Source organism: Neophocaena asiaeorientalis, unplaced genomic scaffold (assembly GCF_003031525.2).
Source record: "Neophocaena asiaeorientalis asiaeorientalis breed wild unplaced genomic scaffold, Neophocaena_asiaeorientalis_V1.1 scaffold229, whole genome shotgun sequence".
Lineage (NCBI taxonomy): Eukaryota > Metazoa > Chordata > Mammalia > Artiodactyla > Phocoenidae > Neophocaena > Neophocaena asiaeorientalis.
In genome coordinates, this window is record NW_020174096.1 from 2,835,893 (window position 1) to 2,862,319 (window position 26,427).

Below are 26,427 nucleotides of genomic sequence, written 5' to 3' on the forward strand. Positions count from 1 at the left end.
AACCCTAAAATTCCAGAATGCTCCACCATATGAGAGCCCACTGTCCCTCTCTTTGCCTGGGCATGAGCTGTGCAGCCTTCAGAACATACCATGTTTTTTCATTCACACTTCTATATCTTTGCTCAGCTGGGGTCACCTATGGAAGTCCTTTTACCCCTTGGCTCATGTTTTCAAGGTCTAGCTGTTCCCACATGACTTGCTTGAAGCCCTTCCTAGAGACATCAAAAGTATCAAGGCCACACTGCTCCCTCCTTTTCTCCAAACTCAGATAATTTGTCTATACCTACGATTAGGGCAGTAAATCCTATGGACCTTTGCATTGAGGTGGCAACTGGTTTATACATTTACTAAGAAAGAAGACAATAGTTTTCTTTTTTACCTTAAATTTTGAAATAATTTTAGATATAAAAATTGTCAAAATAATAAGAGGAGAGCTCGCATATACCCTTCACTCAGCTTCCGCTAGCGCTAACATTTTCCATGACCGTGTACAGTGATCAAAACCAGGAAATTAACTTCGGTGCAATACTATTAATGAAACCGCAGAACCTATTGAAAGAGATTTCTCCAGTTTTCCTACTGATGTTCTTTCCCTGTTCCAGGATCCAATCCAAGATCCCACCCTGACTTAGTTGTCATTGTCTCCTTAGTCTCCTCCAACCTGGGAATAAGTCTTCTGTCTTTCCTTGTTCTTCCCATTCTCGACACTTTTGAATATTGCTGGTCAGCTATTTTGTAGAATGTCCTTCAATTTGAGTTTGATGCTTTCTCAAGGCTAGTTTGATGTTTTGCATTTTTGGCAAAAGTCACACAAGGGTGATTTTGTGCCCTTCCCAGTGCGTCATTGTATCAGGGGACATGACATCAATATGTCTTATTACTGATGATCTTGGCCTGCACCACCTGCTTAAGGTGGTTTCTGCCAAGTTTCTCTACTGTAAAGTTACCATTTTCCTCTTTGTAATTAATAGCTATCTTGGGAGAGATTTTTTGAAATTATGCAAATATCCTCTTCTCCTCAAATATATGCCCACTATTTTTAACATCCATTAGTGGATCTGCCTATAAAACATATCACTGTGGCATCCACTGTGTATATATATTCATAAACGCTCAGTTGTGTAAGTTAAGTAAGCCCCTGTTTAAATCACTGCAGTAGGGTTTTCTATTAATTGGACCTTCTTTGAATTGTCTTTCTAATGGGGTCCATTATAACAGGGTTTTAATCTTCTAGATGGCACAATCAAATAAATTAAAACAGTCCTTCATCCATCCATCCATCCAATATTCCATTTTTTTTTTGTAAAAAAGTTGATTGCCCATCTTCATTTTTCTCCCAGTTATGCCCTAACTGGTGTCTCCTACTCCCTGCTGTTTGTTTTGTTTTGTTTTTTGCAGTACGCGGGCCTCTCACTGTTATGGCCTCTCCTGTTGCAGAGCACAGGCTCCGGACGCGCAGGCTCAGCGGCCATGGTTCACGGGCCCAGCCGCTCCGCGGCATGTGGGATCCTCCCGGACCGGGGCACGAACCCGCATCCCCTGCATTGGCAGGCGGGCTCTCAACCACTGCGCCACCAGGGAAGCCCCGTCCCTGCTGTTTTGTTTGAATTATTGTGTGAACTGTTTTGTGCTGTTTTGGCCAAATGAGTAAGCCAAGGTAGGAATGTTAATTTTTTTGAGTAGATGGTTGTCAAAATCAATCTGAAAAAAGAGGTGCCAAATTGTTTTGCTGGAATGTGCCATCGTAGAAAATGCCTCTGTCATGGACATCTGTTGTCTGTGCCTGCTCAGTGTCTCTCTTCCCTTCCTGAGGCCACAGCACACAACTTTCCTTTGTGGAATCTGCCCGTCCATGTTCTGAGTCCATGTGGTTTAGTGGAGCTGGGCCACCTGGTGGTACCATAGGTGGGCATATTCCCTAGGCCGGGACAGAATTAGCCATCCCTCTGGCCATAGTAATTGACTGAGAAATTGGCGTCTGGCTCTAGCTGGCCAGTCAGAATCTCCTCCAAGACCTTTGGTGGCATTAATCACTGAGTATTTAAGAGAGTGGGATCAAAGCCTACAGCTTTCACTGGACCTCTTTGCCACCACGTGGAGATAAACAGACTGAGAATAAGGCCCACACGGTGGAAGACAGTGAAGTGGGAGAGAGTGAGAGGGGCCTATTCCTCATGATGTCAGTTGATCACCTGGATCTAGCTTTTCCTGAAGCGATCCACCTCAGGACTTTGCAGTTGCACGAGCCAATCAGTTCCCTTTCATTGTTTAAGACAGCTTGAGTTGAGTTTCTGCTGCTTGTAACTCAAAGTCCTGACAAATAAACATTCTTTTTGAGCATCTGCTACTTGTGAGGGCACATGCTTGGGGCTCTTCAGGATTCAAAGATGAGTCAGATGAGGCCCCTGCACTCAAGGGGTCCTCAACCTAGCACAGAACATAAGGTCAGTGCATGAATATCCACAAGTGAAGGGACCCATGTGGTCAGCCTGATCCACCCATGAAGAGCTTGGCTGTAGGACCACAGTGAAGTGAGTGATGAATACCAGCTGGGGGGAATTTGGAGCACTGCAGAGATGAGGGACATTATTCCTGGCAGAGGGAAAGGCTTGGGCAAGGGTCCAATCATGGAAAGTGTAAACAGCTCAATGTGTATTTTGAGGTTCTATGGGGTCATCCATAGTGACTGAAGGGTAAAGGTTAGGCTAAAAAGGAGGATTCGGGGGACAAAAAAAAAAACTAGAGAAAAGATTTGCTGGAAACAAGTTGAGGAGGCTGTGATTGGCAGTCTGAGGGGTCTGAGTGGCAGCAGGAAGGTAGGGCTGGATCTTGAGTAGAGAAGTGAGGTAAGGAAGATGAACTTGGCAACAGCGAGCAGAGCTGGAGGGGCAGGGGACCAGGGCGGGGCCAGTGCAACCGCCGGCTCCACCTCAGAGCACGGCTGGGAAGGACCAGACAGAAAAAGAAGGCTGGAGGTGGGTGGAATCCCAGCCTCTGAGAGCATTCTGCCGAGAGGCTTTGGCTGTATTTGCTCAAGAATCTTCCTCGTCGCATCATTTGAAAACCAAACTTTTTATTTCATGCTAAACATTGTCAGAGGGAGCAGTGGCAGATTCCTCCTGAACGCGAGCCAGCCGGCCCGGCATGCACATGTTTAATGGCATTCCAGACCTTGGGGCCTGGCAGGCGCCCTCGGAACCCTGCCCCGGCCCTGGCTCCTGCCTCACCCGGAGTTAGGATGTCAGGACCAGCGTCCCTCTTCTTATGTGGTGACTTTCCGAGCGGAAAAGGTCCATCATGAGACTGCGACCCTCCCCCACATGAGCCGTGCACAGCTCGGCCTTCTTAGCGAGGCTGCTGCTTTGGCCTCAGACTCGGTGCCATCCTGTTTGCACCTTCACTCCTCTTGCTCTCCCGGCCTCCTTGCCGCCCAGTATTGAGCGAGCCCCATCTGCACCGCCATCACTAACCCCCAAGCGATGGGGGATGATGGTCCAAGTCACCATCATCACTCGTGTGGACTCCTGCCTCGGCCTGGCTGGCCTCCTCGCTTCCATGGTCTGTAACTCAACGAAGCAGCTAGAACAGTCCCTTATCATCACAAGCCAGATCCTGTCGCCTCTCTTCTTAAAACCTCCTGATGGCTTTCTGCCTGAGTCAGAAGAAAATCCTAAATCCCTATGATGGCCCCAGGGACTCTACGTGATCTGACCCTTGCTTATCCCTCCAGGTGTATTTCCTACCACTCCCCCTTCCCTTTGAGCCTTCCCACCCGCTCCTCTGCCTGCCTCTGCTGACTGCTCTCTTTCTCTTCGTGGCCCATAGTGTACCTCATCACAACAGAAGCTTGTATCTGTCAGGATAGGCTAAGGCATGCTGCAGTAAGAAATAACCTCCACAGTTCTGTGGCTCAGATAACACAGGACTACTTCTCATTCACCAGGCCATGTCTGCTGCAGGTTGGCGGAGTGGCCTTGTTCATCAGAGTCACTCCAAGTTGACTGAGCAGCCACCTTCTTGAACGTTTCTGGTGGCCATACTATAGAAAAAGAAAGAGATTCTTTTTTTAAAAAAATAATTTATTGATTTATTTTGGCTGTGTTGGCTCTTCGTTTCTGTGTGAGGGCTTTCTCTAGTTGAGGCGAGTGGGGGCCACTCTTCATCGTAGTGCGCGGGCCTCTCTTGTTGCGGAGCACAAGCTCCAGACACGCAGGCTCAGTAGTTGTGGCTCTCGGGCCTAGTTGCTCCGCGGCATGTGGGATCTTCCCAGACCAGGGCTTGAACCCGTGTCCCCTGCACTGGCAGGCAGATTCTCAACCACTGCGCCACCAGGGAAGCCCAAGAAAGAGATTCTTGAGTCTCACAATGGCAATTAAATGTTGGCTCAGGAGAAGCCCACGTCACTTCTGCTTATGCTCTCTGGTCGGTCACTGGCCTCCGTCAAGCACAAGAGAACCCAGCTGTGTAATCTCACCACGTAGCCAGGAATGAAAGGGATCTGTCTTTATCTGGTGAACAACACAAATGAAGACCGCGAGAGCTGATTTTTCTGTGTGTGTAGCATGGATTAGAACCCCTTGGAGTGTCTTCCAGCTCAGCAGTTGTGAACTATGGCAGGGTTGGCCAGCTGGGTGGAGAGTGAGGACAGGGGAGGACGGTTGGTTACTTCTGTTCAAGCTCTGGGACAAACGAGATCACGGCTGAATTTGGCTGCTCACTGGACCAGTAATGCATGTAAGAAAATGTGACGGTTATTTCTCAGGTCCTCCAGGCCAAGGGTGCCTGTATACCAGTGGTGGGGTGGAAAGATCCCCTTGGCCAGAATTAACTTCCTACCAGTGTCTGCAGTTCTTCCATTAGAGGTCCATTCCTTTGGTTCTAAAATAGCATTTCCCAAGTTGTGTCCAGCAAAACGCTTACATTAGATGTCAACAGATGCTCCTTGGTCCAATAAGATTGTGAGATGCTGAGTTAAACAACATTAAACGTGTTTTTCCTCTGCAGGTCTTCTCAGGGCCTTGTTTGATAGGTAACGTGTACTGTTTCTTCCTGAGATGGAATCAGACTATGCAGTGTTTCCCCAATTTTTAAAATCAAGGAGCTCTTGCCTCCATGGATGCTTCCCTAGTGTTCACCTAGACAGTTTGGGAAATGCTAGTCTGGGAGCCTTTTCAGTCCTATGGAGTCCCCTGGGGAAAGTAGACATCCCCAGGAGAGGCTTTCTGTGGGAGAAGGAAAGCAGTGTGGGCAAGGTTTTGAGAGGATGGGACTCCAGAGGGGCCTGGGGGTGGGGGACAGAGGGTCTGAAAGGGAGAGGTCAGGTGCAAAGATTATAAGTGATCCTGTCTCCAGGGTGGATGCAGAGTTGGAGCCCACACTTCTCACCACCCCCAGCCTCTCTGCTCCCTTCCCTCCCTTGCCCAATGACGCTCACCCGTCCTGCTCTCCAAAGCTCTGGCCTTGCCCCATCTCCACCTTCTCCAGCTACCAACAAACCAGGCTGCCTCTAGTCTTGATGGCTTAGCCCTCGAGTCCCTGCTGCCCGAAATGTCCTCAACTCCAGTCGGGGAAATTCCTATACTCTGGTTTCTCTTCAGATTGTATAAATCTTTCACCTTTTAACTCTAGTCTGGGAAATTCCTTCTCTCCTTTAATAGTCTGTCAGGCAGACCACCTCCAAGAAGCCATCCCTGATACCTTTCCTCACCCCACAGCTTCAGCTGGGTTTATTGTCCCTCCAAGCTCCCATAACACACTGCGACTCTTCATCACTGCCCTTATCACATTGTATTTTAATACTCTTATTTCTGTCCCTCTAATCTGGGAGCCCCTCAAGGGCTTTCTTTATATCCTTATATCCTCCTCTGGTCGGAGATAGATACTCAATAATTAATTGGATGAATGAGGCCCAGGCACGTACAGGAAGTGTGTTAAAATCCCCTACATGTCCCACTTGAAAGAATTTCCCAAGTTAAAAGAATCTATTCTACATGTTTGAAAACCTCATCTTGTGTGTCATGCCCACCTCTGCTGGTTCTCTGACCTCCTGGGGCCTGAAGTCTTCTCTCTGCCATTCTCTCCATCCATCCTTCTGTCTGCCTGTTCTTCCCTCCGTCATCATGTCCTCAACTACATCTGATCCAGGTCACCTGATGCATGTCCTTTTTCAAGAAGAGCGAATGAGTCTGGGACTGTTCATGGCTATCCTTAGGTTTATGTTTTCCTAAACAGGAAGTAAATATCTTAAGAAGACAATCTAACCTGAAAGGTGAGAAGAAGTTGGGTTTTTTTTGTTTTTTTTTTTAGTTCAAGGTCGGCTTTAATGATTGAACAAGAAAGGGAAAACTAGAAAAAACTTGCAGGTAGAGAACCTGGACAGGTTGTTGTTGGCAGCCCAGCCAGGGCTGAGTGACGACTTTTGTGGGTCGGAGGCCCTTTTGCCTTTGTGGGCCCCTTCTCCATAAAAAATGTTAACAATTACCAATGAGTGCACTGGTTTATAAAGGCGAATATAACCCAGGCTGCTTTGGTGTTCCATATTCGTTATTGTTACATTCACTTTTTCTTCAGATTTTAAAAATACTAAAAGCTTAACAGTTTTTGGATCACGAAACATTTCGTGGCCCCTAGGCACGGTGTCTGCTGTGCCCTGTGTGATGAGGAAGTAAGCTCCGAGCCCACCACCCTGCCTGCTACACCCTGAAAACGCACTGCCCTTCCATCCTTTTGCGTAACGCACTGCCCTTCCATCCTTTTGCGTCACACTTCTCTTCCACCTGGAATGCCTGTCCCTCAACCCGCCCACGCCCTTTGCACCGTCTACCTGACAGATTCCTGCTCACATGCCAGTCCCAGCTTGAACGTCGCTTTCTTTTGCCAGATTTAGCAAATTAAAATACAGGATGCCCCGCTGAACTTCAGATAAACAATGAGTAATCATTTTAGTAGGGTTAAGTCCCAAATAGCACATGCCCCAAATATTGCATGAGACATAATTATACTGAGAAATTATGCATGTTTATCTGAAATTCAAATTATCCGGGAAGCCTACTCTGTAATTTTCCCTGACTCTTTTTTTTTTTTTTCCCAGGCTTTCTTCCCACCTGCTGCTTGTGGAGGCGTTCTGGCACTTTCCACGCACCCGTCACTGCACATCCTCCACCCCGTCTGCACTCCCATCACCATTATCCTCACCTGCCATGGGGCCGGGACGTGGCAGTGTATTAGTTGTCACACATGAGTAAGTGGGTGCTTTCCTCTTATTTCCCTAACTCTCTATTTATTTTCAGTGATGACTTGGCAGGATCTGGTTTTGATTTCATTCAGGAAGTTGTGTGGGGAGATAAGAGTCAAGTTAACTACTGTGTGGGATTGCAGTAACACCCCTTTAACAAAGATGTGTCCCAGGAAGACAGTTGGGGCTCAGACACTTCACAACCTGATGGAAAAAAGCCCGAGGCCCGTGGTGGGCACTTATGGTCCCTCCCTGCCACCGTGCTCCGAGAAGGTAGAGGGTGCGAGGGCTCAGGCTCCCTCCTCCCCGTGATGCTGGGGTCAGGTAGCAAATCAGCTGTGGCCCAAGAGGGTGTCTGTGTGTGAAGGGGAGGGGCTTTCTGTTTTTGAGACTTAGGTTCAGGGAATTCTTATTTTCCATCTTAACTTTGGGAGTGGATTCTTTTAAAAGTTCTTTTAAACTGTTACTTTGGCATCTGACACACAGGAGAAAACCAGCCCAAGATGACGGTGGGTACAGCCCCACAAGACCGTCAGAGCCTGGTGTCCGGGCTCCTGGTCCCGTGCTCTCACGCCACCCTCAGTAGCAAGGACTCAGAGTCAGACGCCCAAAGAGAGAAACATTCCTCTGAGGACCACTGTGAGGGGGCACCCGCCCCCGCAAAACTATGGACCAGCCAAAGCACTGGTGGTTCCTAACAAATTGAACTGCATGAGCATTTGCGGTAAGCACGGCGAGAGTTCCTTTTCTTATTGCTGCTAAGAATTTCCCAGCTTTCAACTCTCCCTTTCTTGGTTGAATGAAATTTCCAAAGTTGACCACTTGTTAATCATGCTGAACAAGAAACCCACAATGCCCAAATGTCCATAACGTGCGTGTGCGTGTGCGTGTGTGTGTGTGTGTGTGTGCGCACGTGGGGAGCTGCCCAGTAGTTTCTGACTCTTATTAATCTCTAGTCCCCCGCTCTACTCATCCCGGTGCTTACAGGAGCAGGCAACATGGCCCAAGGTAGTTTCAAGGGACGGGCAACAGGTGTTATGAGAAAGAAAACAAAATCATGGGCAGTTTCATGGTCCCATCCATCTGGGGAAGTCTGCACGCTCTGCCCCTCCTGGACGGTCACAAGGTTCATTAGTTTAATAAAGGCTCTGATAAGTTCCACACTTCTCTAACTTCAAAAAGACGTTGTTTAACTCAGTGTTTTCTAAACTTGTTTGATCATAGAGCTACCCCATTTTTTACGAGCATCTCACCTGGTTCATCACCCTGGGAACACACTTTGGAGAGACGGTAAAAGGAGTGGAGGTAAGCAAGAGTTCGCATTCCTCTCCGAGCTTTGGACCAGAATCTGGCTTAGAGAAGGTGAACTGGCCTCAGCACTGCCCTGGCAGCAGGACTCCAAGTGCCCACAGTGGGTACCAGCCACTCTACCTGGGGGATGGTGAGTGTCCGGAAGGGGAGGGCATTTCCTGTACCTCCCTGACTGTGGTCGGCTGGAAAGCCTAGGCTGGTGGCCACTTAGAAGAGTCTTAAGAGCGTCAGAGTTTCATTTTGGGTTTGAAACACTGTACAAGGCCACCTTTTAATAGTCACAATGCTGCCTGTGACACAGCACGGGGTGTGTGTCATCTGAGGAGGAAGCGTGCTCTCTCCCCGCAGTCCAGGGCCGTGGCATTTCCTCCCTTCAGTGTGTTTTTCTTGCCAGCAACAACTAAGCCCAAGGCCACCATTTGCACAATTCCAGGGATTCTGCTACTTTGCTGCAGAGAACCCACGTGAACGGCGTCTCCCAGGGTTGTGCAAAGCGGTGGTGCCGTCCAAGCGCTTGCCTGCCGCAGGGTTTTGCCAGGACAATCCTATCTATTTCGTAAGTCCCGCCTCAATGTCACCTCTAGTTAGAGCAGGCCCCTGCTATTTACTATTATGATATCCTGTTTGTATTCTTTACAAATGGCGACTCATTTATCGACACCTGAATCCCTACATATTTTTACTTTTTTGAATATTCTGTCTCCCCCGCAAATAAAATATCAACTCCACAGGGTTGAGCAGAGTTTTGTTTGTTTCTTTGGCCAATGTTGGATCCTTGGTGCCTTGGACAGTGCCTGGCACAGTGTCGCTCGCCCCAAGTATTTGTTGAGTGAATAAATGAAGAACAGCTTTGCAAGTTCTTCCCCAGTTGGGTGGTGATTGGTTGTGGAGAGTTGATGGACAAGGCCACTGACCAACCAGTGGGCTGAGTGGTAGTGAAGAGCACAGCCTTCCAGCCTGGGCCAGTCATGGTCCGGGCCGGTGAGGAAGCACAGAAGTACAGAGAGCAATAGAAATGAGTTTTTATTTGTAAAAAGTTACAAAATAATATTGTACAAAAATAAAGTCTGTAGAGAACTTTGGTTGTATAACACAAACGACCGAGACAGATCAGAGAAGTCAAAACTTCCAAAGAAGTGCACTCCTTACTGGATCAGATGGTAATCACAATGATAGAGAAAAATCACAAACTTTACCCTTTTGTGGATTTGGTGGAGCGATTTGCTTCAGTTAAAACCTGCTTATGGTGTGTAGGTGATGCTGGGAACAAGCTGTCAGCACCCGTTGAATCCCACTGCCCCTGTGGGCAGAGACTCTCCACAGGGAGCTGGGGCTGGGGCTGACCCCTGGGGACACCAGCCACCAGGTCAGCCAGGACTCTCTGAATCGGACAGAGGATCCCGGGGCTGCATCAAACTGTGCTTCGTGAATGACTGGTCGGCTGGGTCTGTCCCTGTTTTGAGCAGGCCGCTCCTCAGCAAGGTCCCGGCTTGGGCCCCAAGAAAGGACAAAAGGGAGGCCCTTCTCCTCTATTTCCGAGTCGTGAAAGGGGAACAGAAAGGACAGAGGGTGCAGAACGATGGACAGCTCGGGTCTTTTGGGGCGGGGCGGGGGAAGGGATATCTGGTAACTGCTGCTTCTTGGTTACTTTGTAAAATTAACATGATTATTTGAGGGAGGCCAGTAGGCTATTTAACGGCTCAATCTGTCACAGTTTGGGGCTAATAGCCACTACGGTAGTGATGGATGAGCTCTCCGATAAAAATCCCTTTTATGAGATGTGTAACAAGCTCTACAGCAGGGCTCAGTGCATTGAGCACGGGTCAGCTGCCAGACAAATCCATGATCTGGGGCGCTTAGGAGAGGGTTGTTCTCACCCTCCACCTCCACCCCGTCAAGGGCTTTCAGCATCCAGGTGGCAGGGCGTGTGTGCTGAGGCTGGCCCAGGCCTGTCTTGCGTGTCCACCCTTCCGGGGCACCTTCTTCCGAGGGAGGGGTAGCAACTGGTGGCTCTTTTGGCAACTGGCTGACCCCACTTCTGGAAAGCCTGGGGCACTCCTTGGCTGCACTGGGGCCGAGCTTGTTTCTCAGGAAGGTGGTGGATGGAAGGATAGAGGAAGAGTCTCCACAATCAGGGCAGAACCCTGGCTACCTGACAGGACTGTTACTTCGAGGTCTGCACTGAATCCAGGACTACCTGCTAAGGGGACTTTAACCTTTGACATATATGGTTATGCATGTGATAGACAGAAACACGTGGACGGGAGTGAGAGCTTAAATACAACAGGGAATGGAGCACACAGCCTGTCTGCTGGGAGACAGAACCGTGAAGAAACGAAGCCGAGTGCCCCGGTCTCTGTGTCCTGCTCCCGAAAAGGGAGCCGGTCAGAAATGTTCCTTCTGACACGTTTCTTCTCTAAAATATGAAAACAACAGGTAAGACGCTGAGATCTGGGGGAATCACACGAGAGCTCTTCTTAAAAAAGGTAAAGTAAGTGATTTTTTGCCTAGCGAAAAACTTTTTAATACTTTGAAAAGCATGGACCCTTGTTCCCAATTCAAATTTCCTTTGTCACCTTCTTTTGCATTTTGCGAGCACATATACTTTGGCACCTTTGAAAAGAAACTTTAATAAATAAGGGAAAAAAGAGAAATTCATTAGTGAACGGTAATAAATAACAATAACTTAAATCTCAATAAATATTTTCTCTATACTTCTGTATCTGAAACAGATGCATTGCATCGAGTAGCTTCTCTGGTCACTGGTGACCACGCATAACGGAGCTGGGGTGTATGTAACATCTGTCTCTCTGTAAACCGAGAGCCCGGCGGCCTCCCTGCCCCGGTGCAGCTGGGGGCCTTCCCCGAACGCTCTCCTGCAAGAATGCTGCCGAAAACCACAACTGGTTTCCTGTTTCCAAGGACAGAAAGGAAATACCTTCAGGTTTGGTTTTAGTCATGAGGACAGCCTTTCTGGTTCCTAGCCAACCTCTTCCCACCTCACACACCATGTTTGAAATCAATCACCCACTGTTCCCCAAAACGCTGGCTGGAGTAAACCTCAGGCCTGAACCTTCAAAAGCAAAGGTTACTACCTCTCGTGTGTGTCTTTGCTTTTTTTTCTCCTCCTTGCCGGTGTATGTCTCCACTGAGTGACAGAAAAATAAACCTTTCTTGCTTTCAGCAGTAAAACATAATGACAGGGAATGACACCAGGAGGACCATTGCCCTGGTGTCTCCAGACATGTGAAAACAAACCACAGGAGATATGCTGGTTTGGTTTCAAGTGCATCCGCAACTGTACCCGTGACCGGCGACGGTGGACTGTATCGGATGAAACGATGGCAACACCCAAGCAGGGACACCAGCCCTGAGCTTCTGGTGACGCTGGCCGCCATCTGGGAGAATGCAGACAGCTGTTTCCTCTCTCTCCCGCCCAGTTTTCTGTCGCTGGATCTCCCTCTGCCAGGCTCCCACAACGGCTGCCTGCCTCCTCCTCGACTCCTTGGTCCTTATCTTCCACTCCGGGCAAACATTTTCTGGGAACCTTGGTCCCTTCTTTGCACTTTGTGGCAGGAATGCAATACACAGCGGTCTCTGGAGCGGGAGTCAGATACATCCACAGCGTTTGGCGGAATGCTTTCTCAGAATATGGTAAACCAGGTTATCGTCTAAAAAGGACAGGTCGTCATCGAAGGCGAGGGGTCTGCAACACGCCTGCCCGACTTTGTCACTCACCAGCCTTCTATTTTTGGACAAGTTTTTTAATATTTTGTCATACATTGTCTCGGCTGCATCGCAGGAGCCGCTGCAGTATCTGAAAATGAGTTCCTCCTTGGTTTCGTAGCCCAAACCCAAGTCAGTGACATTCAGATGCACGGCAGTTAAGACGCACCCCCGATTTCGGCTCCTCTGGCCCCGCCGGCCTTTCCCTCGGGAACTCTCCGGGCTGGCGGCTGCAGCCTGCCGGTGCCGCTCTCTGCGAGGAAGCACGGCCATTTGTTTATCGGGTGAGCGTTTCAGTCTTCTAATGGTGGCTTGTATATAATCCATGACATCATCAAACTGATCAGGATAATCCTCTGGCATATTTGCTGTGCAACAAGAAAACAGAAACGGTCACGTGAGACAACAGCAACGACCGCTTCGAGGAGGCTCCAAGACCCCGGTGTATCCTAAAGGCGGCCAAGCTCGGCCTCAGGGTGAGACTACCAGCTCAGGGACCGCTGTCCGCCCCCGTCCTCCCCGAGCCTGAGGACACAGGCCGAAAGGTACCCTCCAAGACTCCGCGGAAGGAAGTTCATCCACACGGGGCGTGACACACTTCCTTGCTGAAGACAGATCCTTAGAAGGGGAATTGCCATTTGAATAACATCTGCCATTTTGTAACGCGTCTGTATGGAGGGTGCAGATGGTGATGGAGGCCCCTTCTTCTTGTTCTGATAACGTAACCTACAGGTTCTCAAATGTGAGTGTGGATGGGACTATGCTGGGATGCTCACGGAAATGCAGAGTCCTAGCCGACCCTTAAGGGAAGCGTGGGGAGGGGCCGAGAAATCCGTACTTCTAACGAGCCCTGGAGAAATTCTGATGGGGGTGGTCCATGGAGCATACGTTGAGAAACCCTGTCTTAGAGGGTGAAAAAAGGATTAACCTTGGATTGGGCTTGGAAGACACTGCTGCTTTCACCTGGAATACCGAGGAGTGCTTTTTCCTGAAATCCACCCCGACTTAGCACCTCTGCTCAGCTGAGTGGGACGAGAACCATTCTGACAGATCACATGAAAAGCTCTTGAGCTCAACTGTATTTTAGAGCTTCCTTTAAAAACATTAAGCCTACTTTTCACTAACACAGAGACTAATTTACCACTTCTTTGGATTAGCATGACTTTAAAAATATATGGTCATACTGTAAGATGACATTTTTTTTTTTTTTTTTTTTTTTGCAGTACGCGGGCCTCTCACTGTTGTGGCCTCTCCCGTTGCGGAGCACAGGCTCTGGACGCACAGGCTCAGCGGCCATGGCTCACGGGCCCAGCTGCTCCGCGGCATGTGGGATCTTCCTGGACCGGGTCATGAACCCATGTCCCCTGCATCGGCAGGCAGACTCTCAACCACTGCGCCACCAGGGAAGCCCAAGATGACAGTTAAAAAAATTTTTTTCATATATTTTATTTAACCTTATATTTCTTTTTTTTTTTTGAGTATTTAAAGTTAATGTATTTTCTTTCTTTCTTTCTTTCTTTTTTAACATCTTTATTGGAGTACCATTGCTCCACAATGGTGTGTCAGCTTCTGCTCTACAACAAAGCAAATCAGCTATACATATACATATATCCCCATATCTCCTCCCTCTTGCGTCTCCCTCCCACCCTCCCTATCCCACCCCTCTAGGTGGACACAAAGCACCGAGCTGATCTCCCTGTGCTATGCGCCTGCATCCCACTAGCTATCTGTGGGGTAGCAAGAGTGGGGATGGTGTGGAATTTCCAGATCACCTTGTTGCCCTAAAACTAAAATCTAAAATTTGGCACTGGATGGTCCTGTGCACAGAATTCTCAAAGCTGCTTCCACTGGTCTGTGCTCCATCGCCTCTTGCCCCCGAGCCCCTGCATTCCAGCCTTACCCTCCTTCAGTCTGTTGCAGTTTTAAGAGCAACACTCTTAAAACTGTTAATGCAGCTCATGTCCCTCCTCTGCTCCAAGCCCTCCAATGGCTCCCCATTTCCCTTGGCATAAAAGCCAAAGTCGACACTGGCCCAGGGCTCTCCCTGACCTGGCCACCCACTCCGTCCCAGCCTCTGTTACCACTGACCTCGTATGCAACTTCCTTCTTCCTTACTGCCTCCCCCTCCAGCTTCTCTGGCCTTCTCACTGTTCCTCAAACACAAGGTTTCTCAACCTCAGCACTACTGACATTTTGGGCTGGAACATTCTTTGTTGTGGGAGCATTTAAGGACGTGTAGTTGCATCCCTGGCCTCTACCCAGGAGATGCCAGTAGTGTCCCCCAGCCCCATCCCAACAGTGATGAACTGAAGTGTCTTCAGATATTGCCAAATGTCCCCTGGGGGCAAGATCATCGTGGTTGAGAACCACACAGATCAGAACACAAACAGGGATGCAGGGCCTTTGCGCCGGCTGTTCCCTCTCTGCCTGAAACACCATTCCTGCAGAGTACCCAGTGGCTCACGCCCACATCCCCTTTGAGTCTTTGCTCAAATGTCACCACCACCAAGCCCCACCTTGACCTCCCTGTTTCAAATGCAATCCCTCCCGAGCCCAAAGCCAGACCCTCCTGCCCTCTTCCCTCCCCAGCATAATACTCACTACCTTCCAACACACTGTCTAACTTTCCTTATGTTGACTACTTGTTGTCTGTCTTCTCTGAGCGAATGTCACTTCCACGAGGCAGGGACCTTTGCGTGGCTTGCTCACCAGTGGAGCCCAGGTGCCTACAATAGGGTCTGGTCCCTGGAGGCCCACAATGATTTCTGAAAGAGTTAGGTCACTTTATGAGGGGAGAAAGAGAGAGTCCTTAATTTATCCAGGGGACACTTGGGCTTCAGCTGAGAACCGCACCATGATGAAACGAAAGGCTCCAAAATAAACAGCCTCCGTCAGGCGGGCAGCCACAGTGCGATGAGCAGCACGGTCATCTCCCTCCTGCGAGCGAATACGCAGTGAATAACCAAGCTCACTCCCTTGCCAGCTTCCGGCAGCTTTAAAGTGTCAGCTCTCAAAGCCCACTTCATCCTGAGGATTCAGAAAGGTTCTGGCTCCAGGGGAGTAACGTGTTCTCAAGAAGGACTGGAAGAGTGGGAGAGTATTGGAATCTGAATTTGTCGTTTCCTCTGAACCGCTTCTACTGGACTTCCTTAGGAAGTTTCCATCCTTCCTCCCTCCCTCTCTCCCTTCCTTTCCTTCTCTGTTCTTAAAAAAAAATGTTGAATCGATAAAGATATGGCACATATATACAATGGAATATTACTCAGCCATAAAAGGAAACGAAATTGAGTTATTTGTAGTGAGGTGGATGGACCTAGAGTCTGTCATACAGAGGGAAGTAAGTCAGAAAGAGAAAAACAATTACCATAGGCTAACACATATATATGGAATCTAAAAAAAAAAAGATGGTTCTGAAGAGCCTAGGGGCAGGACAGGAATAAAGACGCAGACGTAGAGAATGGACTTGAGGACACAGGGATGGGGAAGGGTAAGATGGGACAAAGTGAGAGAGTGGCATGGACATATATACACTACCAAATGTAAAATAGATAGCTAGTGGGATGCAGGCGCATAGCACAGGGAGATCAGCTCGGTGCTTTGTGACCACCTAGAGGGGTGGGAGAGGGAGGGTGGGAGAGGGAGGGTGGGAGGGAGAACTAGCACACCATTGTAAAGCAATTATACTCCAATAAAGATGTAAAAAAAAAAAGACATGAACTACTTATTTCGAAAAATGAGTTGCTTATGCTATTTGTGACTTTTTTTCAATAATAAGCTATAAAAGAGGAAATTAGGTGTGCTCAGTTTCAAAAACCCATGCTTGAATAGAAGTCTGAACTTCTAAACCTGGTATCTTAGGGGTGATTAGTCAAAGTACAGAAAAAAAAGTCTTCAAATTTCTAAAGAGACTGTTTTACAAAAGGATCCACATGATGGGGTCCCTGGCTCTTTTCAAGAACTCCTGAATAGATCATTAACTTAAGAACCTGGGAACATGGAAGTTAAAACTGATTGAGAATCAACTGAGGATTAATCAGAAATGAGGATGAAATATTACTAAAATTTTAACATAAACGAATGGGAAAACATTTGACTTACAAAAGTTCAACTTACACTGGTTTAGAGACTCATTAGTTTATATAACATGATAAATTACATAATTTTATATTACTAGGGTTATAATGATGATTTGAATCAGCATTTATAATGTTCTTACTTATTGCCTGACACTTTCAAAGTTCTGGAAAAATGTTGTCCCTCCTTTTTAAGACATTTTGACCACATGACTCTGTCCACTGGCTTTGCTTGCCAGATAAAATACAGAATACCTAGTTAAATTTGAATTTCAGATAACTAGCAAATAAATTTTTAGTATCAGCAGTCCTCAATAATGTTTGGGACATACTTGTCCTTTGTTATGAGAACGTTTAGTTCCTTTTTCTTTATTTTAATTTCTGCTTGGCCTTTTTGGGGTGATGCGTGTAGCAGTGTGAATGCACCAGCCACTTATGCTTTTGGGTGAGGTGGTGAATGGATCATTAAGCCTGAATTAAAAGGCTTCCAGTCCCCTGGGAAGCAGTCAATCTGTGTTTGATGTGTTAAACCAAATAGCGTAGGGGCTTCCCTGGTGGCGCAGTGGTTAAGAATCCACCTGCCAATGCAGGGGACACGGGTTTGAGCCCTGGTCCGGGAAGATCCCACATGCCACGGAGCAACTAAGCCCATGCTCCACAACTACTGAGCCTGCATGCTACAACACCTGAAGCCCATGCGCCTAGAGCCCGTGCTCTGCAACAAAGAGAAGGCACCACAATGAGAAGCCCACGCACCGCAACGAAGAGTAGCCCCTGCTCGCGTACTAGAGAAAGTCCCCGCGCAGCAACGAAGACCGAATGCAGCCAAAAAGAAAAAGAAAAAGAAAGAGTGTAGGTAATGAGGACTGCTTTTGATGGGACATCTCCCTCATACATTGTCGTTAAGGTGGAAATGTTTATTTAAGCCTCAGGTTCAGGACATAGGTGATTCTTATTGAACTGAAGGGATTCCACCCTGCCCCCTTTCTTCTCCTTCTTGAACAATAGAGGAAAAAGTAAATATTTATGCTGAAAGTTTTACATGGAGATGAATTTTGGAAACTAGAAAAGGGCAACATTATATTTTCCAAACCATAGAGCAAATTGGCCTGTCTCTTCCAACTGAATTCCTAATCCCAGGCCTTTTGCTGCTGACTGAGTTCATTTCTAAAGAGACCTCAAGTTATCAACACTAGGCATTTGGCGGGGGCATTGTGAGCCATGCCCCCACTGAGCCAATCTTTAGGGTCTCTACAGAGGCCTAACACTTGGCTCAGGCAAGTAAACTCCCCGGGGGACCAAGAAGCCCCCAGCTGCCTCCATGTTCCTGGAATTCACTGAGCCAGGGACAGCAAAGGGGCTGGGTTTGGATTAGTTCCCCAAATTAAGACTTAATGGCATATCACTTTCTTTATCCTATAAAGGGCTTGGCAGCACGTCAGCTACACAAATGGCCCTCGTTAGTATGAACTTTGATAGTAAAATACTTGCAAAGCACAAAAGAGGAGCATCGTTTTTAAAAAGTAAGTCAAACACTTGCCCATTTCCCAGACCCACTTGGAGGCTAGATCTGGGAAAACGTGGACATCTAGAAGCTAAAGTTTTCGAAAAATCAAAACGCTCAAATGCATTTAAGTCATCCTTCAGGGTGCAACTAAATATTTGGGCATTATTCTATTTAAAATATTTTAACTTTGATGTGTCCTTTGTATAAACAATGTTATTTAAACAAATGAAACCTTGTACAGGGCCAGACTCTGGGAACAAACCAAACCATTCACTGCAGAGACTTTGCCCCCCTCGATTATGGGAAAACAGTAACATTACCTCAGGAACAAAGGCCTGGGATATTGACTCTCTGGTAGAGTTAATTGAGTTTTTATAGCAAAAATGGTGAGACCTCGGAGTACCCCTTGTAATAGCTGAACCAAGAAGCACATAATTCAAAACATTATCTTGGCTAAGCTGGCATTTAGCGGACAAAATATTCTTTTAAATGTCAGATTTCTCTTCAAAAGAGTACAGGTTAATTATATATATATATATTTCAGGTTAATTGTATTTTAATCAAAGGGTCATTTTATACTCGTATTGGGTTGTCCCCCTCCTCACCCAGCCTGGCTGGGTGTCTAAGCCAGTTTTCAGCCTGTCTTTGACCTGTGGGCCCATGAGGGAGGCAGCCCAAGTTTGTGTAGAAAGCAGTGAGGAGGTGACCCCTTACCTGGAATGGGGTGGGCCCCAGCAAGGAGAGGGCTGGACCCTAGCACGCACAGTGGGCCTCTCCTACAGGAGCCAGAACTAGCCTCAAGGATGCAGAGGCTCTGGAGAGAAGGCCCAGGTGTTTCTCGCTCTGGGGAGGACCCACCTCTGTACTCCAGCGAAAAGCATCCAGCTTCTGTGTACTGGAAGGGCAAGGGTTAATACGCTGAGGTCCACAGGGGTGACCTACTGCCTAGGTCAAGGCCACACAGGCGAGAGGCACATCGTCAATCAGTGCCTGGGTGCCCTCACTCCAGGTGGTGCCCAGTTCTGAGGTGGGCTAGACCCTGGGTGTGAGGCCAGAGATGCTGTGCCTGCAGAGCCTTTCCTGAAAGGCTGTCTGCAAAAGGAGGCACGTGGAACCCACCCCCCCAGGGGGGAGGACATTTAATCTGATATTCGTTGCCTACCTGTACCCCAGGTAAAGTACAAATTGCTCTGTAGACCAAATAGATAAAAAAGAGAAGTTGTGTGTGTATACACACACACACATATATACAAACATATATGTGTATATACACATATACAAGTGCATGTTTACATGAAAAGATCAGCCTAAGATTTATGTAACCTCTCAAGAAAATTCCCAACTAATGTCATTCTTTAGGATGCTGTTTTTCCTTTTCAATAACGTACGAACATGATTTTCTTTCACTAACATTGCAGTATTATGAGAACTACGTGATGGAGTCTTACCTTTAAAATTCCCCACGTTACAAAGAATATGCATCACCCTCTATTTGAAATGACAGCTTCCTTGATGCACTTAGTATGCCCAGTGTAAAGGTGGGATGGATGCCACCCAGCATGAATTTTAACCCTGACAACATCCCTGCAAGGCCAAAGTCGGGGTCGCCTATTTATCTGTACTTTACAGATCAGGAAACTGAGGCTCAGAGAAAGTAAATATCTATCTGCTCAAGGCCACGTGGCTCATACATGTAGACTCAGCTGGTTTTGGTTTCAAAGCTCAGACTTGTTCTAGGGCTCCAAGCTGCCGATCTGTTTTTAAGTAAAAATTCCTCTACGGTGCAGCCTGCCTAGTCTCGGGTGTGTGGTAACTTACTCTGGAAGATGTGCTGATCTCACCTGCACGCATGTACCACATTCAGAACAGGAAGTGAGAAATACACTTTCTACCGGAAAGTTCGGCGTGAACTGAGGCACACTGAGTAGATTCTAAAGTTAGGCTGCCGTGGACCACAGAATACAGTGAATCGTCTCCAGAAAGGGAAAAGCACGCCGTTCGGGGGCAGCTCTCCCACATCCTGGGTCTGGCGTATCACCCTAAGGCAGAACTGGCAATTTCCCAGTTAAAACCGGAAAACCGGCAGCCACGGGCGGTGGCAGATTCAGACAGAGAGGCCCCGTCTCCGGAAGCTCCTCAAACTCGGGCTGGCACCAAGTGATAAAGTCTCACTGCAGAGCTGGAGAGGACAGAGCCTGGGATTCCAGTCCGGGGTCAGTCCCTGCCCAGCCTGTGACCTTGGACTAGTCACTGAACCCTTCTGAGGTCGGCTAGCCCCTCTCCGGGGCCTTCCCCCAGTGCTAATGCCCTAAGATGTGAACAGTCTAAGTCTTGGTGTCACCCCCGTCGGGGAGAGGACTGCCTCTACTGACGCCCCCGCAGCATTCTGCTAACCGCCAGCATCAGGGGCCCCAGGAGACCCCATGAGAGGTATTTCAGGTTCTAGCAGTTCTCAACCTTTTCCGTTTGCCTCTTGGTTCAATGTCTTGGTTACACCTGAAATAACCAAGTGCCTCTCAACTCATCAAGTCATCTTCCTGTGTCTTATTTAGGAGAGGTGAAGAGATGTGTAGAAAGGGCCCTATACTTGTGTCTCAAAGCACCCAGGTTCTAGTGGGAGGTATCCTTCCACCCCAGTCTCCATCTGTAAAGGTAGAGAAGGAGCCAGTGACCTCCGAGAGGACACAGACACCAACACGCTATAATCCTGCAGTCTCCCTCACCCAAAGGGCAACATTGCCATTTTCTCAAAATCTCTGTTTTATTCATTTCTGGTCTTGCTGCTTGGTCTTAGGACTCTAAGGCTAGAATCATCCACGGCAACTGCTACCAAACGCACTGTAAGAGCCCCACAGCTTGCGTTGGGGGCTGTTGACGCTTGTTTCTTATTTGACCTTCAGCGACCTCTGAAACGTGTGGTGTTAGTTCAGGAGCACGTTGCAGTTCTCTGAAAACTTCAAAGTTCTGCCACCTGGTACTATTTAAAAGTGTTGACTTTGCCACTTATTTGAACTAATTAAAATAAGGCACCCATGGGTCCCTAAGTACTGGAATGCTGAGGCATCTCGGTCATGTGATGACCACCCTTACTTTCCTATTTTGGACAGGGGATTCATCTAGCATTACAGAGACCATCCTGGTCAGAGTGGACTTGGGTTAACTTCAAGAGGGGTCCATAGCATCTATTCTCCCATGAACAATCACCAGCTGAGGCAATTTACTAAGTCACTGTGACCACTGCCAGAGCTACCAGGGCATTCTCTCCATGACCAGTGGTTTGCCGGCAATAAAACATGACATGGGTTTATTTGAAAAGTATTTGCGTTGTAAAAACACCAGTGTTTTGTTGTTTTAAAAAAGCATTTCTGGATCCTCTCAAGACAGAAGAAAAGACCAACCAGTTCAAAATACAGAAAAAGAAGCCTTGGGTATACTTTTAAAGGCCATTTGCCCACCAGAATGCCATTTTAGTTACCACCTCCACCTACTTTGACCAACATCGCACACACTTATTAGCTATACCATGTCTTGACTACTTATCCTACAATTTAACTGAGAAAACTTGTCACCACTGTAATGGAAATTACTCTATAAATACAAATAGCCAAAAACCTCACTCAGGAAAGCTGGACTACATTCATTTTGTTACTCAGCTTCTAATTGCCCTGCTCTGATTTCCACCTATGTGGTCCATACTTTTATTATAGTGATGTTAATAATTTTATGGTAATACAGAATGGCTCCCCTGAGGGGAAAAGGTCCATTCTTCTGCTTTTAAGTCAGGAAAACACTCAATAGGGTGTCCATTTGTTAGCTAATCCATGAACACCTGGTGCGAGCTAAAAGCAGACCCCAGCCAGCTGTAAACACCTCACGCTCCAGCGCACACCAGGAGCCCTGCTACTGCCCTTATAAAACACTTAACAGGGGAGGGAGAGAAAGTTACCCAATACAATGACGCATACAAAGCGCCCCTTGGGGAAAATAATCCCTTGAGATGTTCTCAGAGGCAGGTGGTTTTTGAGGGGAAACCCCAAAGGAACCTGGAAAGCAAAAGAACCTGGCTTCTTCCTTCCCACAAAGCCCTGCCTGCAGCCTGAGAGGCCCCATGGTTCCACTGGGTCCTGCATTCAACTTCCCTGGGCCCTTCCCAGTGGGCCCACCTGAGCAGTGGGTAGAAGGAACTCGAAGGGCCTGAGGGACCTGGGCAAGAAGAGGAGGGATTAAGGAGCTGAAAGGAGAATAAAGGGGGTGAAAGAAAAGTATTCTTTATCATTTGAGCCTGCCTGATGGAGGTCAGATGTGAGGAGGGACTTTCTACCCCTTGGTGGATGAATTTACTGGAATCTCAAAGACTCTTCAGGTAATTAGCTAGACATACCATTCAAAAACAGCTGCATTTACAAAACCTACACGCCTGACTTTTCTCCTTGCTGACGTAGCCAGAAGAGTTCCGTAGGAGAGTGGTGGGCTGGCAGGAAGTGGTCATGTGGTGTGGTCGAAAGAGTGAGTGTTCCCTCAGGCTTTCCTGGGTCCAGTCTGGTTAAGCTGATTGACCCTGTGCAGCCCCGATCTCCCCTGAAAATGGGGAGAGTTACACGCACTGGAAGAAAATTTTTGGTTCAGCGCCTGAAAGTACTTAACAAATGGCACCAAAAGTAAGTCCCTACGGTTTTCACGTCTGTGCCCGTTCTTCACTGACATTCCATTGAAGACGGTGGCGTGAAGACTAAGTCTGCTGGCTCTGGACAAAGGGGACGCAGACACTGGCCCCCTGCTCGTCCAGCATGTCGCATGGAGGAGAAGGCCTGGAGGCCCCGGCATGGTGGTCTGTGGATGGGAGGTGCAGGCCTGTCCTGGGAGTCTGGGCTGCCTCTTCTCTCTTCCTAGAAATGCCCCCAAATTAACCACACAAACATCAGCTGACTCCACAGCCCATGAATGATATTTTGTGTCCACCATGGCATAGATCGGTGTCTTCAAACTGTGGCATGTATCCCTCTGGGGGTACATGAGGACTTTCTACAGAGCCTACGGGTAGTTTTAAGAGAATCAATGTCCAGAGCCTCAAATTCCACATGCGCTGCGTCCTAAGACTGGTCCACCTACGAATACTCCTGCAGCCAGTTCTCCTTTCACAGTCATCCCTCTGCCTTCCTGCCCGTCTCACTCATTTTACCGCGAGGCACTGTCTGGTGGATAGACACCTGTAAGGACAGTTCAGGCGTGCATGGCTCCTTGGGATAAACTGGTATCGGTGACTCGTGATGTGAGGACACATCATCATGAACTTAGGATTCCAAAGATGTGTACCTGAATCTAATCATGTGGAAACAATCACACAAATGCAAACCGAAGGGCAGTCTGCAGGACAGCAGGCAAGACAGTCTGGACTTCTCAAAACGTTGTGGGAAAAAAGGCTTGGGAGCTAATTCTAGATTAAAGGAGAATAAAGAGACATGACAATCAAAGGCAAGTTGTGACTCTCAGTTAAGGGAAAAAACTATGATGAACGTTATCGTCACAATTGGGGGCATCTGAATATGGACTACCTATTGGATAACAGTATTATGTAAATGTTACATTTCCTGAGACTGATAACTGAATTGTGGTTATATAAGGTAATGTCCTTGGCTCCTAGAAGGTTCATGCTGAACTACTGACTGTTATGTTTGCAAGTAATTCTCAAATGGTTTAGGGAGAAAAATGAAGCAAAATGCTAATGAAAGGTCAGTCTTGGTGAAAAGGGGACACGGGTGTTCATTGTACTAGGAACACTTACTAAAAAGTCCCATATGAATGAATCAAGAAATATCAAAGTAGGTGGTTCCATATTTCGTTCTGTCCAGGCACTCATGGCAAGGCATGGTATTTGCCTGTCTGTCCATCCACCCATCCATCTATTCATCTTATAATTAGGATCCAGAGGCGTGGTGCTTGTCATGGATGTATACTAACATGTGCATTTGAAGTGAAAATGAAGTTGGACCTTTTCTGACCAAAAATTAAACTTATTTGAGCTGATTTGTTTGATAATTTTCCACGAATTGAATGTTACATTTGCAGCTCCAGGGTTTTGCCAAAAATGGATTTGAAGCACATATCTAGTTCCCAGATGGGCTGGAAATTACATCTGGTGCAACTATTTAAACTTGTGATAAAACTGCAGATATCACTTTAGAAGTGTGCAATAGTTTTTCAACATAATTTTGTAGGTTTGCAAGCAAAAAAGTTTGAAGACTTTAAAAAACCATGCTCAGTTATACAATCATACAAAAGTGGGTTTTGTCTCTACTGAGCTAAGCAGTTGATTCCCCATAGTGACCCAAGATCTGTGTGTGCAAACCCACTCCTGTTCCCACAGAGGCCATCACTCTGGCACGTGTGCAGTCACCCTTGGTTTCCCAAGTGGACGCTTCCTTCCCTGGGCGGAACAGAAGCCACCTGAGGGCAAGTGCCTTCTCGAAAGCCTCCCAAATGCCATCAGCCTATCAAGCATTCTAGGAGACCTCACTTTGTCCCGAAGAGTTAGGGAGCCTTCTCTCACTGCCAAAAGCATCGATATTATAGGACCGTGCAGAGAAATGTCCTGATTTAGACTTCGAAATATCCAGTAATAATATGAGCCTAGGCCCACTGCAGCCCAAACAGGGATCAAAGAAAGGGCCTCAAGGAAATATAATATTCCTTGCTTCTTGCTATTAGTTTGCTCATTGATTTTCCTAGAAATACGTGTTTCAGTTAGTGAATACATTTTTAGCAAGCCAAGGTCTGTGTTTTCTTAATCTACTAATACGAGAGCAGTCTGTGTTAAGCCAGCATTATTGGCTTTGGGACTAGAAGTTTGAGGTTTGCTGGCTTCACCACTTACTGGATTTGTGACCTTGAGCAAAACTCTAGGTCTCATTGCTTCATCTGTACAACGGGGATAAATAACATCTCCTCTTGTCCAGTATAGCTCAAACCTACTCGATTTTAGGACAATATGCAAAACCTATTTGTTAAAATAACAAAATGCTGGAGAGGGTATGGAGAAAACAGAACCCTCCTACACTGTTGGTGGGAATGTAAACTGGTGCAGCCATTGTGGAAAACAGTATGGAATTTCCTCAAAACACTAAAAATTGAATTGCCATATGATCCAGCAGTCCCCCTCCTGGGCATATTTCTGGACGAAACTATAATTCAAAAAGATACATGCATCCCTATGTTCAAAGCAGCACTATTCACAATAGGCAAGACATGGAACAACCTAAATGGTCATCAACAAATGGAAGGATAAAGAAGATGTGGCATATATATATATAAAATGGAACACTACTCGGCCATAAAAAAGAATGAGATAATGGCATTTGCAGCACCATGGATGGACCTAGAGGTTATCATAAGAAGTGAAGTAAGTCAGAAAGAGAAAGACAAATACCGTATGATATCACTTATAGGTGGGATCTAATCTAATCTAAAATATGACACAAGTGAACTTATCTACGAAACAGAAATAGACTCACAGACATAGAGAACAGACTTGTGGTTACCAAGGGGGAAGGGGGGAGAGGGAGGGATGGATTGGGAGTTTGGTATTAGCAGATGCAAACTATTATATATAGGATGGATAAACAACAAGGTCCTATTGTATAGCACCAGGAACTATATTCAATATCCTGTAATAGACACGGCTAGGGTGAAGAGTAAGCTGGGACGAAGTGAGAGAGTGGCATGGACATATATATATACACTACCAAACGTAAAATAGATAGCTGGTGGGAAGCAGCCGCATAGCACAGGGAGATCAGCTCGGTGCTTTGTGACCACCTAGAGGGGTGGGATAGGGAGGGTGGGAGGCAGACACAAGAGGGAGGGGGTATGGGGATGTATGTAGATGTATAGCTGATTCATTTTGTTATAAAGTAGAAACTAACACACCTGTTCTGTTTCATAAATACATTCATCTGTATGATACTAACTTAAGTTTTTATTTGTAGCTCTTCACTTACTTGAGGATTAACAGGTTGATTCAAGTGTGCCTATGCCTAGACACTTTAAAAATAAGGGCACACTGAAAATGAAAAATATGCCTATGCTATAGACTCATGAAGCTTGGGACTTGAGTAAGTTTTGCAGCAAGAAGGCTTTGCAGTGAGATCCTGCTTGCTGCCCCCTGCTTGTTTGAGACACTCCAGCGGCACCCTGCTGCCATCAGAAACAGAGCAAGCACCTTCTTTTCCTGGATTTTACAGTATCTCATAATCTGGGTATCACCTACAGAGATATCCTGAATTTCACACTACTTCCCGCCACCTGTTCTCAGTACTTGGCGACTAGTCTGGCCTCCTCCTTGTATCCACCACCTGCCCCTTCCCCATATCGTGATCACAAATTTGCCTATGCTTCTCCTTTGTCTGGAATGTGCCCTTTTCCTTTTCCCTTCCTTTCCTAATACCCATCTTTCAAGTACCAGCTCAAATCCCCCCTCTCCCCCAAATTCTTTCCTGCTATAATCTCCAAATCCCAATGACTTCATTGCTAGGAATTCTTACCATGACCACAGCTAACATACATGCCTTGGTAGACATAGC

The 26,427-nt window shown here is 47.1% G+C and overlaps 1 protein-coding gene across 2 annotated transcripts in view; it reads right to left on the minus strand.

The window, feature by feature from the left end:
* Positions 1–12,109: 12,109 nt before the first annotated feature.
* GDNF (glial cell derived neurotrophic factor) overlaps positions 12,110–26,427 on the minus strand; it is a 19,450-nt gene continuing 5,132 nt past the window's right edge. For both annotated transcript variants that reach the window (XM_024754655.1, XM_024754654.1), the window contains exon 2: positions 12,110–12,639. In XM_024754655.1, the coding sequence (XP_024610423.1) occupies positions 12,155–12,639 (485 nt within the window). In that variant the 3' untranslated portion in view covers positions 12,110–12,154. The remainder of the gene's footprint in view (positions 12,640–26,427) is intronic.